We start from the raw sequence: 14,239 nt of genomic DNA on the forward strand, positions 1-14,239 counted from the left end.
TGGCATGATAAAAATATTAATGAATTTTGGTAACTTTTCTTGTAAAGTGGAAGGAGTGAAGGCCAGCTCAATGGTGAAACAAATACACCTGTTGAAGGAAACCAGGCAGGTGATGCAGCTGCTTCTGCCAGGAGCCTACCAAATGAAGAAATAGTTCAGAAGATAGAGGAAGTACTTTCTGGGGTCTTAGATACGGAACTACGATATAAGCCAGGTAAGTTGGAGATAATCAGCTGTCTTGAAAACTTTAAGATTTTTTTTTTTTAATAGTTAACAGTAGTATTTCTTGATTGCAGGGTATTTAAGATGTTCATTAGATTTAAAACTTCAATAAGTTTAATTTTTAGTTTAATTGATTTACTGAAGATTTTAAGTATTTTTTTGAAAATACAATTGTACTGGAACATGAGCATCGATGCATTTGTTTACTTTGCTGGTGGAATATAACTGTCTTTATTTGGTTCAGTCTTACAGTGCCTCAGTGCCAGGATTTTGAATGTGGGTTTTCATTGAACAATTGTATAAATGTCAATTTTGGAAGGTACAGGAGTCTGGACCATATCTGTAATGATTTTAAAACCCTGGAAGGTTTTATTTTAAAACTCAAGATTAGAGATTATCTTGTTTTTGTATCTACTCCTCTTAAAGGTGCAATGAATGGAGAGGAATCATTGCTGGATATTTAGCATTTGGGGAATTGATTAAATAATTGATGCTTAGAAATGGATTTATGATCACAAAAATAACAATATTGTTTAGTTTTGGAAATGGGGGGCCATGGTATGGGTTTTGTTTTTTACTTTTTTTATTTTTAGTATAGAGTATGGTTTAAAAAAATGGCATAGACTGTAGCCTTGCTTAGATTCATGGTTCTAGCAACTTTTTCTTGAAGTATAATGTAGCTAACTAACATTTGGTACATAATAAACAATTAGTGGAAAATGATTAATTTTGCTTTGGAGGAGGTCTTGTCATGTGTTGATATGCTTTTTCCATAATCTTGATGACCTGGATTTCTGATCAGCTAAGATCACTAAGGTTTATCTAATATGATATTGGCATTAGAGTAAATCTCATCTGGTTACAAAGTGGATTATGAACCACTTTTTCTTTTAGATATGCAAATTGAAATGTTCTTAAGTTACATGTTAAGGGCCGTACGAATTTCCTTCTCCAAATGACTTTATTATCATTTTTAAAGTAGAAACATTAAAAAAATTATTTCTTAGTAACTTAGAAGAGTATTGGGGGGAAGAGATGTTATTTTTATTAGAATGCAACATGGGTGAAAATTCAGGTTCCATATTTTACATTTGTTGTTCAGACCTTATACTATAAAAGCAATCTCTAGCATTTGCTGAGGGCTTACTAGGTGCCAGGCATTATTAGTGTACTTTGTATGTTTTAACTGAGTTCGTCCTCTAACTCTGGAAGACAGAGTGTCAGCGGTTTGGCCACGTCTATTCATTTAGTGAGTGGTGAATTGATTCAGTATCCAAAAGCAGACAGTGTGTTCCAGAGCTAGTGCTGTGTTGCTTCCTGTATAAATAAGGGTTATAAAATAGTCACAAAAGTTCTTTAACGTATGTTTTTGTGGGAATTCTAATAGTTAATAATATGAAAGATATTCATCTTAACTGTAGTTTAAAAGTAATTTGCTGTATAGTGAGAGCTGGAGAAAATAATTGTTTTAAATGAACTTAGTAAAAACACATCTTAATGTAATTCTAAAAGTTTTTGTAATAAATTAAGAACTTAATTCTAACCCAGGTTTCAGTTGTAAAAGAAGTATTGGAGAAGTGTCAGTCTTCAGATAACTGGTTTATGGAAAATAGTTTATTTAGTAACCTTTTATTTAACAAGAAGTGTTATGGTATCTTAACATGGAATGTAAGTTTTGGTTTATACAACTTATCTAAATCTATTTTGGGGGATATTTGACAAAATTAATTTTCCTAAATTTCAGACTTGAAGGAGGCTTCCAGAAAAAGTAGATGTGTGTCTGTACAAACAGATCCTACGGATGAAATACCTACCAAAAAGTCGAAGAAACATAAAAAGCACAAAAATAAAAAGAAGAAAAAGAAGAAAGAAAAGGAAAAAAAGTATAAAAGACAGCCAGAAGAATCTGAATCAAAGCCGAAATCACATCATGATGGGAACGTAGATTTAGAATCAGATTCCTTTTTGAAGTTTGATTCTGAACCTTCAGAAATGGCACTGGAGCATCCTGTAAGAGTGTTCGGCCTATCTGACACCAGTGAGTCTCCTGCACTTGTGCTAGAACCTCCTGTAGTATCAATGGAGGTATTAGAGCCACACACCTTAGAAATTCTGAAGCCAGCTACAAAAACTGCAGAACTGTCAGTTGCATCTACATCAGTAGTTTCAGTGCAGTCAGAGCAGTCTGTAGCAGTAATGCTGGAACCATCCATGACAAAGATTCTGGATTCCTTTGCAGCAGCACCAGTGCCTACTACAACAGTAGTGCTAAAGTCATCTGAGCCGGTTGTAACAATGTCAGTGGAGTGTCAGATGAAGCCTGTGCTGAAATCATTGGAGAGCACACCTCCAGAGCCATCAAAGGTCATGTTGTTAGAGCCTCCAGTAGCAAAAGTGCTAGAGCCATCAGAAACCCTTGTGTCATCAGAGACACCTACTGAGGTGCACCCTGAGCCAAGCACATCGACAACAATGGATTTTCCAGAGTCATCGGCAACTGAAGTGCTAAGATTGCCAGAGCAGCCTGTAGAAGTACCATCGGAGATTGCAGATTCATCCATGACAAGACCGCAGGAGATGCTGGAGCTGCCCAAGACCACAGCGTTGGAGCTGCAGGAGTCGTCGGTGGCCTCAGCGATGGAGTTGCCGGGGCCACCTGCGACCTCCATGCTGGAGTTGCAGGGGCCCCCTGTGACTCCAGTGCTGGAGTTACCTGGGCCCTCTGCTACCCCAGTGCCAGAGTTGCCAGGGCCCCTTTCTACCCCAGTGCCTGAGTTGCTAGGGCCCCCTGCGACAGCAGTGCCTGAGTTGCCGGGGCCCTCTGTGACGTCAGTGCCACAGTTGTCGCAGGAATTGCCAGGGCTTCCAGCACCATCCATGGGGTTGGAGCCACCACAGGAGGTACCAGAGCCACCTGTGATGGCACAGGAGTTGCCAGGGCTGCCTGTGGTGACAGCAGCAGTAGAGCTGCCAGGGCAGCCTGTGGTTACAGTAGCAATGGAGTTGACCGAACAACCTGTGACGACGACAGAGTTGGAGCAGCCTGTGGGGATGACAACGGTGGAACATCCTGGGCAGCCTGAGGTGACGACGGCAACAGGGTTGCTGGGGCAGCCTGAGGCAGCAATGGTGCTGGAGTTGCCAGGACAGCCAGTGGCAACGACAGCGCTGGAGTTGCCAGGGCAGTCTTCGGTGACTGGGGTGCCTGAGTTGCCAGGGCTGCCTTCGGCAACTAGGGCACTGGAGTTGTCGGGGCAGCCTGTGGCAACTGGGGCACTGGAGTTGCCTGGGCAGCTCATGGCAGCTGGGGCACTGGAGTTCTCGGGGCAGTCTGGGGCAGCTGGAGCACTGGAGCTTTTGGGGCAGCCTTTGGCAACAGGGGTGCTGGAGTTGCCAGGGCAGCCTGGGGCGCCAGAGTTGCCTGGGCAGCCTGTGGCAACTGTGGCGCTGGAGATCTCTGTTCAGTCTGTGGTGACAACAACGGAGCTGTCAACGATGACCGTGTCGCAGTCCCTGGAGGTGCCCTCGACGACAGCGCTGGAGTCCTATAATACGGTAGCACAGGAGCTGCCTACTACATTAGTGGGGGAGACTTCTGTAACAGTAGGAGTGGATCCCTTGATGGCCCAAGAATCCCATATGTTAGCTTCTAACACCATGGAGACCCATATGTTAGCATCCAACACCATGGACTCCCAAATGCTAGCATCCAACACCATGGACTCCCAGATGCTAGCGTCCAACACCATGGACTCCCAGATGTTAGCCTCTAGCACCATGGACTCCCAGATGTTAGCAACCAGCTCCATGGACTCCCAGATGTTAGCAACCAGCTCCATGGACTCCCAGATGTTAGCAACCAGCTCCATGGACTCCCAGATGTTAGCAACCAGCTCCATGGACTCCCAGATGTTAGCAACCAGCTCCATGGACTCCCAGATGTTAGCAACCAGCACCATGGACTCCCAGATGTTAGCCACTAGCTCTATGGATTCCCAGATGTTAGCATCTGGCACTATGGACTCTCAGATGTTAGCTTCCGGCACCATGGATGCTCAGATGTTAGCGTCTGGTACCATGGATGCTCAGATGTTAGCATCTAGTACCCAAGATTCTGCTATGTTGGGTTCAAAATCTCCTGATCCCTACAGGTTAGCTCAGGATCCTTACAGGTTAGCTCAAGATCCCTATAGGTTAGGTCATGACCCTTATAGGCTAGGTCATGATGCCTACAGGTTAGGGCAAGACCCCTATAGATTAGGCCATGATCCCTACAGACTAACTCCTGATCCCTATAGGATGTCAGCTAGACCTTATAGGATAGCACCCAGGTCCTATAGAATAGCTCCCAGGCCATATAGGTTAGCACCTAGACCCCTGATGTTAGCATCTAGACGTTCTATGATGATGTCCTATGCTGCAGAACGTTCCATGATGTCATCTTACGAACGCTCTATGATGTCTTATGAGCGGTCTATGATGTCCCCTATGGCTGAACGCTCTATGATGTCAGCCTATGAGCGCTCTATGATGTCAGCTTATGAGCGCTCTATGATGTCCCCTATGGCTGAGCGCTCTATGATGTCAGCTTATGAACGCTCTATGATGTCAGCTTACGAGCGCTCCATGATGTCCCCGATGGCTGACCGATCTATGATGTCCATGGGTGCTGACCGGTCTATGATGTCGTCATACTCTGCTGCTGACCGGTCTATGATGTCATCGTACTCTGCAGCTGATCGATCTATGATGTCATCTTATACTGCTGATCGTTCAATGATGTCTATGGCAGCTGATTCTTACACCGATTCTTATACTGATACATATACGGAGGCATATATGGTGCCACCTTTGCCTCCTGAAGAGCCTCCAACAATGCCACCATTGCCACCTGAAGAGCCACCAATGACACCGCCATTGCCTCCTGAGGAACCACCAGAGGGTCCAGCATTACCCACTGAGCAGTCAGCATTAACAGCTGAAAATACTTGGCCTACTGAGGTGCCAGCATTACCTCCTGAAGAGTCTGTGTCGCTGCCTGAACCTCCTGTGAGTCAAAGTGAGATTTCAGAGCCTTCGGCAGTGCTTGCTAATTATTCAGCGTCAGCATCAGAGCCTTCAATGTTAGCATCAGAGGCTGCCATGACTGTTCCAGAACCACCACTGGAGCCAGAGTCTTTGGTCACGTCAACACCTGTAGAGTCTGCTGCCGTAGCAGAAGAGCATGAAATTGTTCCAGAAAGACCAGTGACTTACATGGTGTCGGAAACTCCCACAACATCAGGTGAACTGACTGTGTTAACATCAGAGCCTTCTGTTATGTCAGAGGCAGCAGAAACTTTTGATTCCATGAGGGCTTCAGGACATGTTGCCTCAGAGGTATCTATGTCCCTGCTGGAGGCAGCAGTACCTATTCCAGAGCCATCACAGAGCACTGTAGATCTGCCAGCCATGGCTGTCTCAGAGCTACCAGCTGTGGCTGTCTTGGAGCAACCAGCTGGAACTGTTTCAGAGCCACCAGCCATGGCTGTTCCAGAGCCACAGGCTGAGGCTGTGCCAGACCCAGTGGCTGTGGCTGTCCAGGACCCACCGGCTGAGGCTGTCCCAGAGCCCCTGGCCTTTTCTGAGCCAGAGCATGTTACCGTTCCTGTGCCAGTTGTTTCTGCCCTGGAGCCTACTGTGCCTGTCCTGGAACCAGCGGTGTCAGTCCTTCAACCTAACGTGATTGTTTCAGAACCATCTATTTGTGTCCAAGAATCCACTGTGACAATTTCAGAGCCTCCTGTCACTGTCTCAGAGCCGACTCAAGTAATAGCAACTGAGATGGTTTTAGAGTCTACACCAATAATACTGGAGTCTAATGTTATAAAAGGAATGAATTTACTATCTGGCGATCAAAATCTTGCTCCAGAGATTGGCATGCAGGAGATTCCCATGCATTCAGACGAAGAGCCATATGCTGAAGGACACCTGAAGAATGACTCTTATGAAACTGAAAATGATATGAATATAGACCTTAATATAAATAATCACTTAATTGCTAAAGAGATGGAACATAACACAGTGTCTGCTGCCAGCACTGGTGCTGTTGGTGAAACTGGTGAAGAGAAAATTTTGCCCACCAGTGAGACTAAACAATGCACAGTATTGGATATCTGCCCTAGTGTTAGTGAAACTGATGTAGGAGGGACTCTGTCTTCTACTGGTCCCCTTGCTCTTGAACCTGATGCAGTGGGAACTGGTAAGGGTCTTGAATTTGCCACAGCATCTGCTCTCAGTTCAGTTAGTAAATATGATGTTGAAGTATCATTAACTACTCAAGATACTGAACATGACATGGTAATTTCCACCAGCCCCAGTGGTGGTAGTGAAGCTGACATAGAGGGACCTTTACCTGCTAAAGACATCCATCCTGATATACCATCTACTAATAACTTTGTCAGTAAGGATGCAGAAGGATCATTACCTATGCAGGAGAGTGACCAGACATTAGCAGTGGCTCTCAGTCCTAAAGAAAGTAGTGGAGAAGATAAAGAAGTACCTCTCCCTACTAAAGAGATATTGTCTGATTCAGGATTTTCTGCCAACATTGATGATATTAATGAAGCTGATTTAGTGAGACCATTACTTCCTAAGGACATGGAACGTCTTACAAGCCTTAGAGCTGGTATTGAAGGACCTTTACTTGCAAGTGAAGTTGAACGGGATAAATCTGCTGCCAGTCCAGTTGTAATTAGTATACCGGAAAGAGCTTCAGAGTCGTCTTCAGAGGAAAAAGATGATTATGAAATTTTTGTAAAAGTTAAGGACACACATGAAAAAAGCAAGAAAAATAAGAACCGTGACAAAGGTGAGAAAGAGAAGAAAAGGGACTCTTCGTTAAGATCTCGAAGTAAGCGTTCCAAGTCTTCTGAACACAAATCGCGAAAGCGCACCAGTGAGTCTCGTTCTAGGGCAAGGAAGAGATCATCGAAGTCCAAGTCTCATCGCTCTCAAACACGTTCACGGTCACGATCAAGACGCAGAAGGAGGAGCAGCAGGTCAAGATCAAAGTCTAGAGGAAGGCGATCTGTATCAAAAGAGAAGCGCAAAAGATCCCCAAAGCACAGATCCAAGTCCAGGGAAAGAAAAAGAAAAAGATCAAGCTCCAGGGATAACCGGAAAACAGGTAGAGCTCGGAGTCGCACCCCAAGCCGTCGGAGCCGGAGTCACACTCCGAGTCGTCGAAGAAGATCTAGATCTGGAGGAAGAAGGAGCTTTAGCATCTCCCCGAGCCGAAGAAGCCGCACCCCCAGCCGAAGGAGTCGCACCCCGAGCCGACGGAGTCGCACCCCGAGCCGACGGAGCCGCACCCCGAGCCGTCGGAGCCGCACCCCGAGCCGTCGGAGCCGCACCCCGAGCCGTCGGAGAAGATCAAGATCTGTGGTAAGAAGACGAAGCTTCAGTATATCACCAGTCAGATTAAGGCGATCACGAACACCCTTGAGAAGAAGGTTTAGCAGGTCTCCCATCCGCCGTAAACGATCCAGGTCTTCTGAAAGAGGCAGATCACCTAAACGTCTGACGGATTTGAGTGAGTCATTTAAAAATTTAATGGTATTAGAGAATGATTTAAAGCGGAGTTTTTTCTGTGAGTCAAATGGAATATTTGGGGTTATTGGTTTAGGATAAATATTTTTATCTTTAAATTTTTGTAGTTAGGTTAGCTTCTGTTTAGAAAATGTAGGAATAAGTACGTTTGTAATTAGCATTTAAAAGACCTGCTTTGGAGTAAATTAGAACCAAGGTATTTCCATACTTGAATGCTTTCTTTTTGCTTTAACCATATTCCATAACTAAAAATGGCAAGTAGAAGTCCAGTTAAAGACAAGGCTAGTATCTGCTCAGGTTGTTATTGTATGTATTCCAACATAAATTCTTGCAGATAAGCCTAAAATCAAATGTTTCTTTTTTAATAAGTTACATGTCTTAAACTGGCAATACAGTACTGTTATATGTTTGTGAAAATAATTCTGGTTGGTATAATGGGTGATGGAAGTGAGCAGGGAATTTTGCATATGGGGAGTTAAAGTGATTTCAGTCTGCCTTTTAAAAGATGAAGTGTTCTAATTTCTCCTAATTTAAAAAAGTGTGCAGAGGTGATTAAAACTTGATGGATCATGCGTGACTACGTGTAATAATAATGGATAATTTATCATTATCCCAGTGGATTGGACATTTCCAGGTCAGAGTTGTCTAAAGAAAAAGATCTTAACAGAACCCTAAGGGAGAATGCATTCAGTTCAACAAATGTTTCTGAGTTCTTTTTTTATTCAAAGCAGAGGAACAGTATATGAGTGATTACAAGTTAGTACAAGAGACACAGATAAAATGCATATATGTCTCTTTTACCAAATAGTAAAACTGCCATGATTGCTGTAATTACTGGTATAGATTAGGTACTTTGGGAGCACGGTGGAGAGGAATGTTAAGTTCTGACTTAAGACTTGTTACTTTGAAGAGGTGGCAGTTTTGAACTCGGGCTCAAAGAGTGATTTAAAATGTTCTCCGAGATTAGAAGGAAAGTAATTTAAGGGGCATGATAGTTGTGGAAAATAAAGTAGGCTTTGGCAGGTGTGTGTCTTAATGTGTGTGGCAGAGTGATCATTTATAGTTGTGTAGTCTAGCTATTTTGTATAGTGTTTGAATGGTAAGCTAAATGTGGACTTAATTCTTTTTTAAATATGGGGCATTTGTTTTAAAACTTTGAGCCAAAGAGTGATTTTATCACAGCTATAAGTTAGGGCAGAAAATTGATGCCTTTAATTTTGTTAGCATATGAAACATTAGATAATACAAAATGTACAGCCTTTTAGGAAAACTGCTTCTTATATTTTCCTCTTGCAGATAAGGCTCAGTTACTTGAAATAGCCAAAGCTAATGCAGCTGCCATGTGTGCTAAGGCTGGTGTTCCTTTACCGCCAAACCTAAAGCCTGCACCTCCACCTTCAATAGAAGAGAAAGTTGCTAAAAAATCAGGAGGAGCTACTATAGAAGAACTAACTGAGGTAAGCTAGACAGAATTTGTCATTCTTAAATGGATTATTCCAGTGATGTTGACTCTGGAGCGTGCCAAAACCCGAATTGTGGGCTGAACTGATAATGGCTGGCACCGAGTGGCCAAAACCCGAAATACAGACGTGGCAGCGGCAGAAGCTCTATTTAGCAGGCCATTATCCGGGATGGCTAAGCTCCGCTAGCTAAAAGTTACTTCCCATTACTTTTGCTTTCCAGTTTTAGAAGCCAAACTGACTGAGGAGTGGGACGGTTCGTTTGAATGGAGGAGGTGTTGAGTGAGCAACACGCAGAAGCTCGCCTACAGTTTCGTTTCCATTCACGACGTGTTCACTGATCGCCACGAGTGTACTGCATATACGCAAAGACACAGACAATCTTCAGAAATGATCTTTTGCCACCGGAGCTTGGAAATTAATGAGAATAGCTGGCCATTGCCTGAAAGGAACTTCTTTCGCATCAACATTTCGGGTTTTGGCTGTTTGGTACCAGCCATTGGTGATAATGGCCGGCCATTATCAGTTCTTCCTGCGGTTCGGGTTTTGGCAGTAACATATATATTTTAAACACACTTATTTTTGTTTTTAAGAATTTGATCTTTTCAATTGAGGCTTTTTTTTTTGGTCTTTTGGCTTTATTTTATTAAAATTTGTTTTTTTTTTGGAGGACGCTGAAATATTGCTGCTAGGATCCAGAAATACCACATTGTTTCAGATATTGAAACTTGTTATTGGCTAGCCTGATGCCAGCCTGCCACTGTCAATATATTCTGTTCCCCTTGGTTACAAGCTTGGTATATTCTGTGTTTTTGGCTAAATGAGCTTTTTATCCTATTAAAATATTTTCAATTGATAAGGGATATGACGAATTCTACTGCTAGTATAGAGACATGTCCACCCAAATTTACTCTGACCTTTTTATAAAGCCAGGTAATGGAGTCGGTTCCTTTGCTTCTCAAGGCGGAATTGACTTTGCTTTACGTGTCAGACCTTCATCAGTTGCACCCTCCCCATCATGCCTTATATTCCATTCTTGAGTTCTATTCCTTTAGAGACTCAACCTACAAAACATTTATGGAAAGACATGCTATCATCTAACCCAGTTGCAAGTGTTTGAGATTTTATTTAGCTGTACATTTGGGGATCATATAGTTTCTTAATCTGTTTCCTCACTTAGATTTATTACAATATGAATTACAATTTTTTTTTTAAGTTTAAGGACCTAGTGAAGGCTTCTGTTGCTTGCTTATCAAATCCAAGCTCCTTATCCAAAACCTTGTGAACACTTGGTGTTTCCCTATATATTTTAGCCTCATCTTCAGCCCTTCTAATAAGTTTTTTCTCACCTCTTTACCACTACCTGACTAGGGTGACTTTCTTTTCCTTTCCCTGCTAATCCTTGTTCTTAACTATGAAAATCTGGCTTAGAACTCTGTGAGGAATATTCCTTGATTATCAGATTCTGCCTGATTCTGTTCTCTCTTAAGCTTTTGTTCTTTGAGCACTTATGTACTCAGTTTGTATTATATCAGTTTGCACTTGTTAATTGTGTTGCTCTGTAAAAGCGTTCCTCAATTATCTCATGTGTATGTATTCCGTCTGTTGAACTAGATTGTAAGCTCCTTGAGAGCAGGGACCATGTCTTCTACTTTATTTTTTTGTATTCCCTGGACAGTGCCCAGTACAGTGCTCTGCACATAGTAGGTGCTCAATAAATGTTGTTAACTGACTGACCAACTAGAGTGTGTTTAAATAGTAACCAGTAAGCTAAGTTACGTATCTGTAATCTATCATTAATCTTGTTTTACTTTTGAAAGTTGATTTTACGTGGTTTTGATTCTTTTAAGAAATTACATGTTACTCTGCATAAAGTGTAAGGTTTATCTTTTGTTTGTTTTTACTTTTTTAAGAAATGCAAACAGATTGCACAGAGTAAAGAAGATGATGATGTAATAGTGAATAAACCTCATGTTTCGGATGAAGAGGAAGAAGAACCTCCTTTTTATCATCATCCTTTTAAACTCAGTGAACCCAAACCCATTTTTTTCAATCTGAATGTGAGTATTAGTGTTTCTGGACTAGTGAACAGCACAACTTGTGGAACTGTTTAAGTAAAATTCAAATGGAATTTAGTTTTTAATTTAGGTTAAATACTGTGAGAAATAACAAAGTCATTTTCAGATTATGTTGAACATCTATTGAGTTTTAATTAAGAAAAACATTATTTTTTAGATTGCTGCAGCAAAGCCAACTCCACCAAAAAGCCAGGTAACATTAACAAAAGAATTCCCTGTGTCATCTGGATCTCAACATCGGAAAAAAGAAGCAGATAGTGTTTATGGAGAATGGGTTCCTGTAGAGAAAAATGGTGAAGAAAACAAAGAGGATGATAATGTTTTCAGCAGCAGTTTGCCCTCTGAGGTAAGTAAAAGGAATATTATGTATTTTTTCCTTTTATATACCTGAATCTGCATTTTACTGTTATTTTATATCTGATTTGGATTCTGTTTCACTCTTCTTAGGGCCGGGTTAAACGGCAGGGCCGGGTTAGACGACAGATGAAACAACCCGCAGCTTCTCATTTGACAGTAACTCGATGCAATTCACTTTGTGGAACCAAGCCACAAAGTGAAAAGCATCGAATTGCAGAGAACAGTGTTATCACATCCCTACCCAACATTGGGCCCTCCTTGCACTTGTGGGAAGGTAGCCCAAGGTACAACTATTTAGCTTCCCGTTTTGCTTCAAGGCTCTATAGCTCTAGATTTTGGTGGTAGCAAATTTATTGGGTGGAGGGATTGAGCAGAGAGAGGCAGATCCTCAGGTTCAACACAAGAACTGGATTGGAAAAGGCATTGTAGGCTGATGTGAGCACCTTGGATACATAGCCCATTGCCCTTAAATAATGGTTTCTATTTCTCTGGGTTGTTTGTCAGATAGCCTTTAATTTTAATTATTTTCCCTTCCCTATGCTACCTTGGCCCTTTGGATTCTTGTGTTTAACCTAATGCTCAGCCTTGGTACTCCGTTTCCCTTCTTCTCCTTCCCCTTTTTGCTACTATTAAAAGTTGGAGAAGCGGAATTCACACCTTGAAATTTCCAGGAGGCTATAGTTGTATCTTGTCAAAATGACGCGGTAATAACGCCAAGTGTCAAAACAGCCCCATTAAAATGCCGCCTGATTAAATAATGTGCTGCTAAATATAGTGCACATGAAAACAGCAAGACTGTATATATATGTAAATATATATATATATATCTGTATCTTTGTATGTATCTCTGTATCTGTACCTTTGCTGTATCTTTTAATAAACAGTTTACTTTTATTTAACTTGTTGTGCAAAATCACGCTTGGGGGATCTGGGAGGGTGGAGACTTACTAGGGGGGTGGGAGTTTTAAATGATACCATAGACTAGTCATCACCTCTTGCCCTTCGTTTGCAAAGCCCAGACATTTGTCCAAGGACTGGATTAGATATCTGATGCCCTTACAATGTAGGAATTCTTCCCCAGTTCCTTTCCTTGCAGTTCTGGGATATGTGGGTCAGAGAGACCTGTACTCTTCACATACAGGTTCCCTTTATTGGCCATATCATCGTCGTCCAGTAAACACCTCTGATAATACAAATAAACGAATTCTGTTTATAAAGTTAAAAGTGAACAGAACCCAAATCAGAAACTTTGATAGTATTTTTTTTCCCCTGGGCTATTCACAGGTGACATTTTCACTGTGGTTTTCTTTTTACCTGTGGCATTTGAAAAGAGAGCAAGTTCTTTACAATGAAGCTGGACATAACTAGCCAGTGCAACTTACAGTCACTGTTGATGATCTATATTTACATGGGGGTCAACAAATGAAGCAAGTTATACCATCACCAGTGAGGGAGAGGATAGATAGCTTGTTGGGACAGTTTTTAGTGAAGTCAGTTGAGTAGCTCAGTTGCTAATTCCCAAATCAAGCTACCTGCACATTTCAAGAGGGAAAGTTTAACTGACATTTGTAACTGATTTAAATCTTGTAGAGGCTGAATATAAACCATGGTGAGAGGGCTGAACAGACTGACTTAGAAATTCTGATACATACGCTTTTAGTAATTTCTTGAAGATTAAGCAATTAACAGAAAAAAAACATTAGGGGATTATTTATGTGAAAAATTTTCCAACAGAGTGAAGCCCTATAAATATTGCAAAATTCCAAGGGATTTTCCTGGGAAGATAAGTGACCATAACTATTTTGACTTCAGTTGAACATCCGGAGAGTGCTTAGTGAATCCTGGTGATTATGGTTCTTATTGATTGAGAGTTTATGTGTAAATATATGTATTTCAGTATTTAGCCATTTTCAGTTTTAACACTAAAACCATGGTGCCTTACACTGTCATCAACAGTGGTTGTCAGATTTGAATGAAAAGTTGGGAATTATTCCAAAGAAATCCTACGGGGGAGTAGGTGGGTATTCAGATTTTATAATAAGTAAAGGAGCCTTTTATTAAAGCAGGAGGGGAAAAAAAGTTTTGTTCATGAAGCAGATTTCTCCTGTGGGGAGGATATATACAACTATTTGATATCAGAACTCTAAGCTAGTTTCTTAGACGATTAGACTAAAAAAATATATATGTTAACTATAATTTCAAATAAAACAATCCCAAAATTTTAGGAAGAAAAGGGAAAATTTTGCTTTTGCTTTCAGGTCGCCGTACTTTTACCTAGAAGTAATATGAAACACCTAGAGGAAATGTTCATAATATAAAATGTTTAGTTCCATTTATTTAGCTGTATCTTATAAATATATTTGTAAGATTAATGTTCTATATTCCAGTGTTTGCAGAATACTATTGGTGACATTTTATGGGAGCATTGACTGTTGATTCCCTGTCAGGGGTTGAAATAAAGACTTTAGAGAGAAAAGGAAAGTTCTTCTAAATGGTCAACATTTTAACCGAATAGTACTTTGAATTTTTTTA

The 14,239-nt window shown here is 41.4% G+C and overlaps 1 protein-coding gene across 1 annotated transcript in view; it reads left to right on the forward strand.

Moving 5' to 3' along the window:
* SON (SON DNA and RNA binding protein) overlaps positions 1-14,239 on the forward strand; it is a 30,889-nt gene that overhangs the window by 3,136 nt on the left and 13,514 nt on the right. The window contains 5 exon segments of the mRNA XM_059921473.1: positions 48-214; positions 1,967-7,795; positions 9,109-9,269; positions 11,186-11,332; positions 11,508-11,696. Coding sequence (XP_059777456.1) covers positions 48-214; positions 1,967-7,795; positions 9,109-9,269; positions 11,186-11,332; positions 11,508-11,696 — 6,493 coding nt within the window.

The sequence above is a fragment of the Balaenoptera ricei genome, chromosome 4 (genome assembly GCF_028023285.1).
Source record: "Balaenoptera ricei isolate mBalRic1 chromosome 4, mBalRic1.hap2, whole genome shotgun sequence".
In the NCBI taxonomy this organism is placed as follows: Eukaryota; Metazoa; Chordata; class Mammalia; order Artiodactyla; family Balaenopteridae; genus Balaenoptera; species Balaenoptera ricei.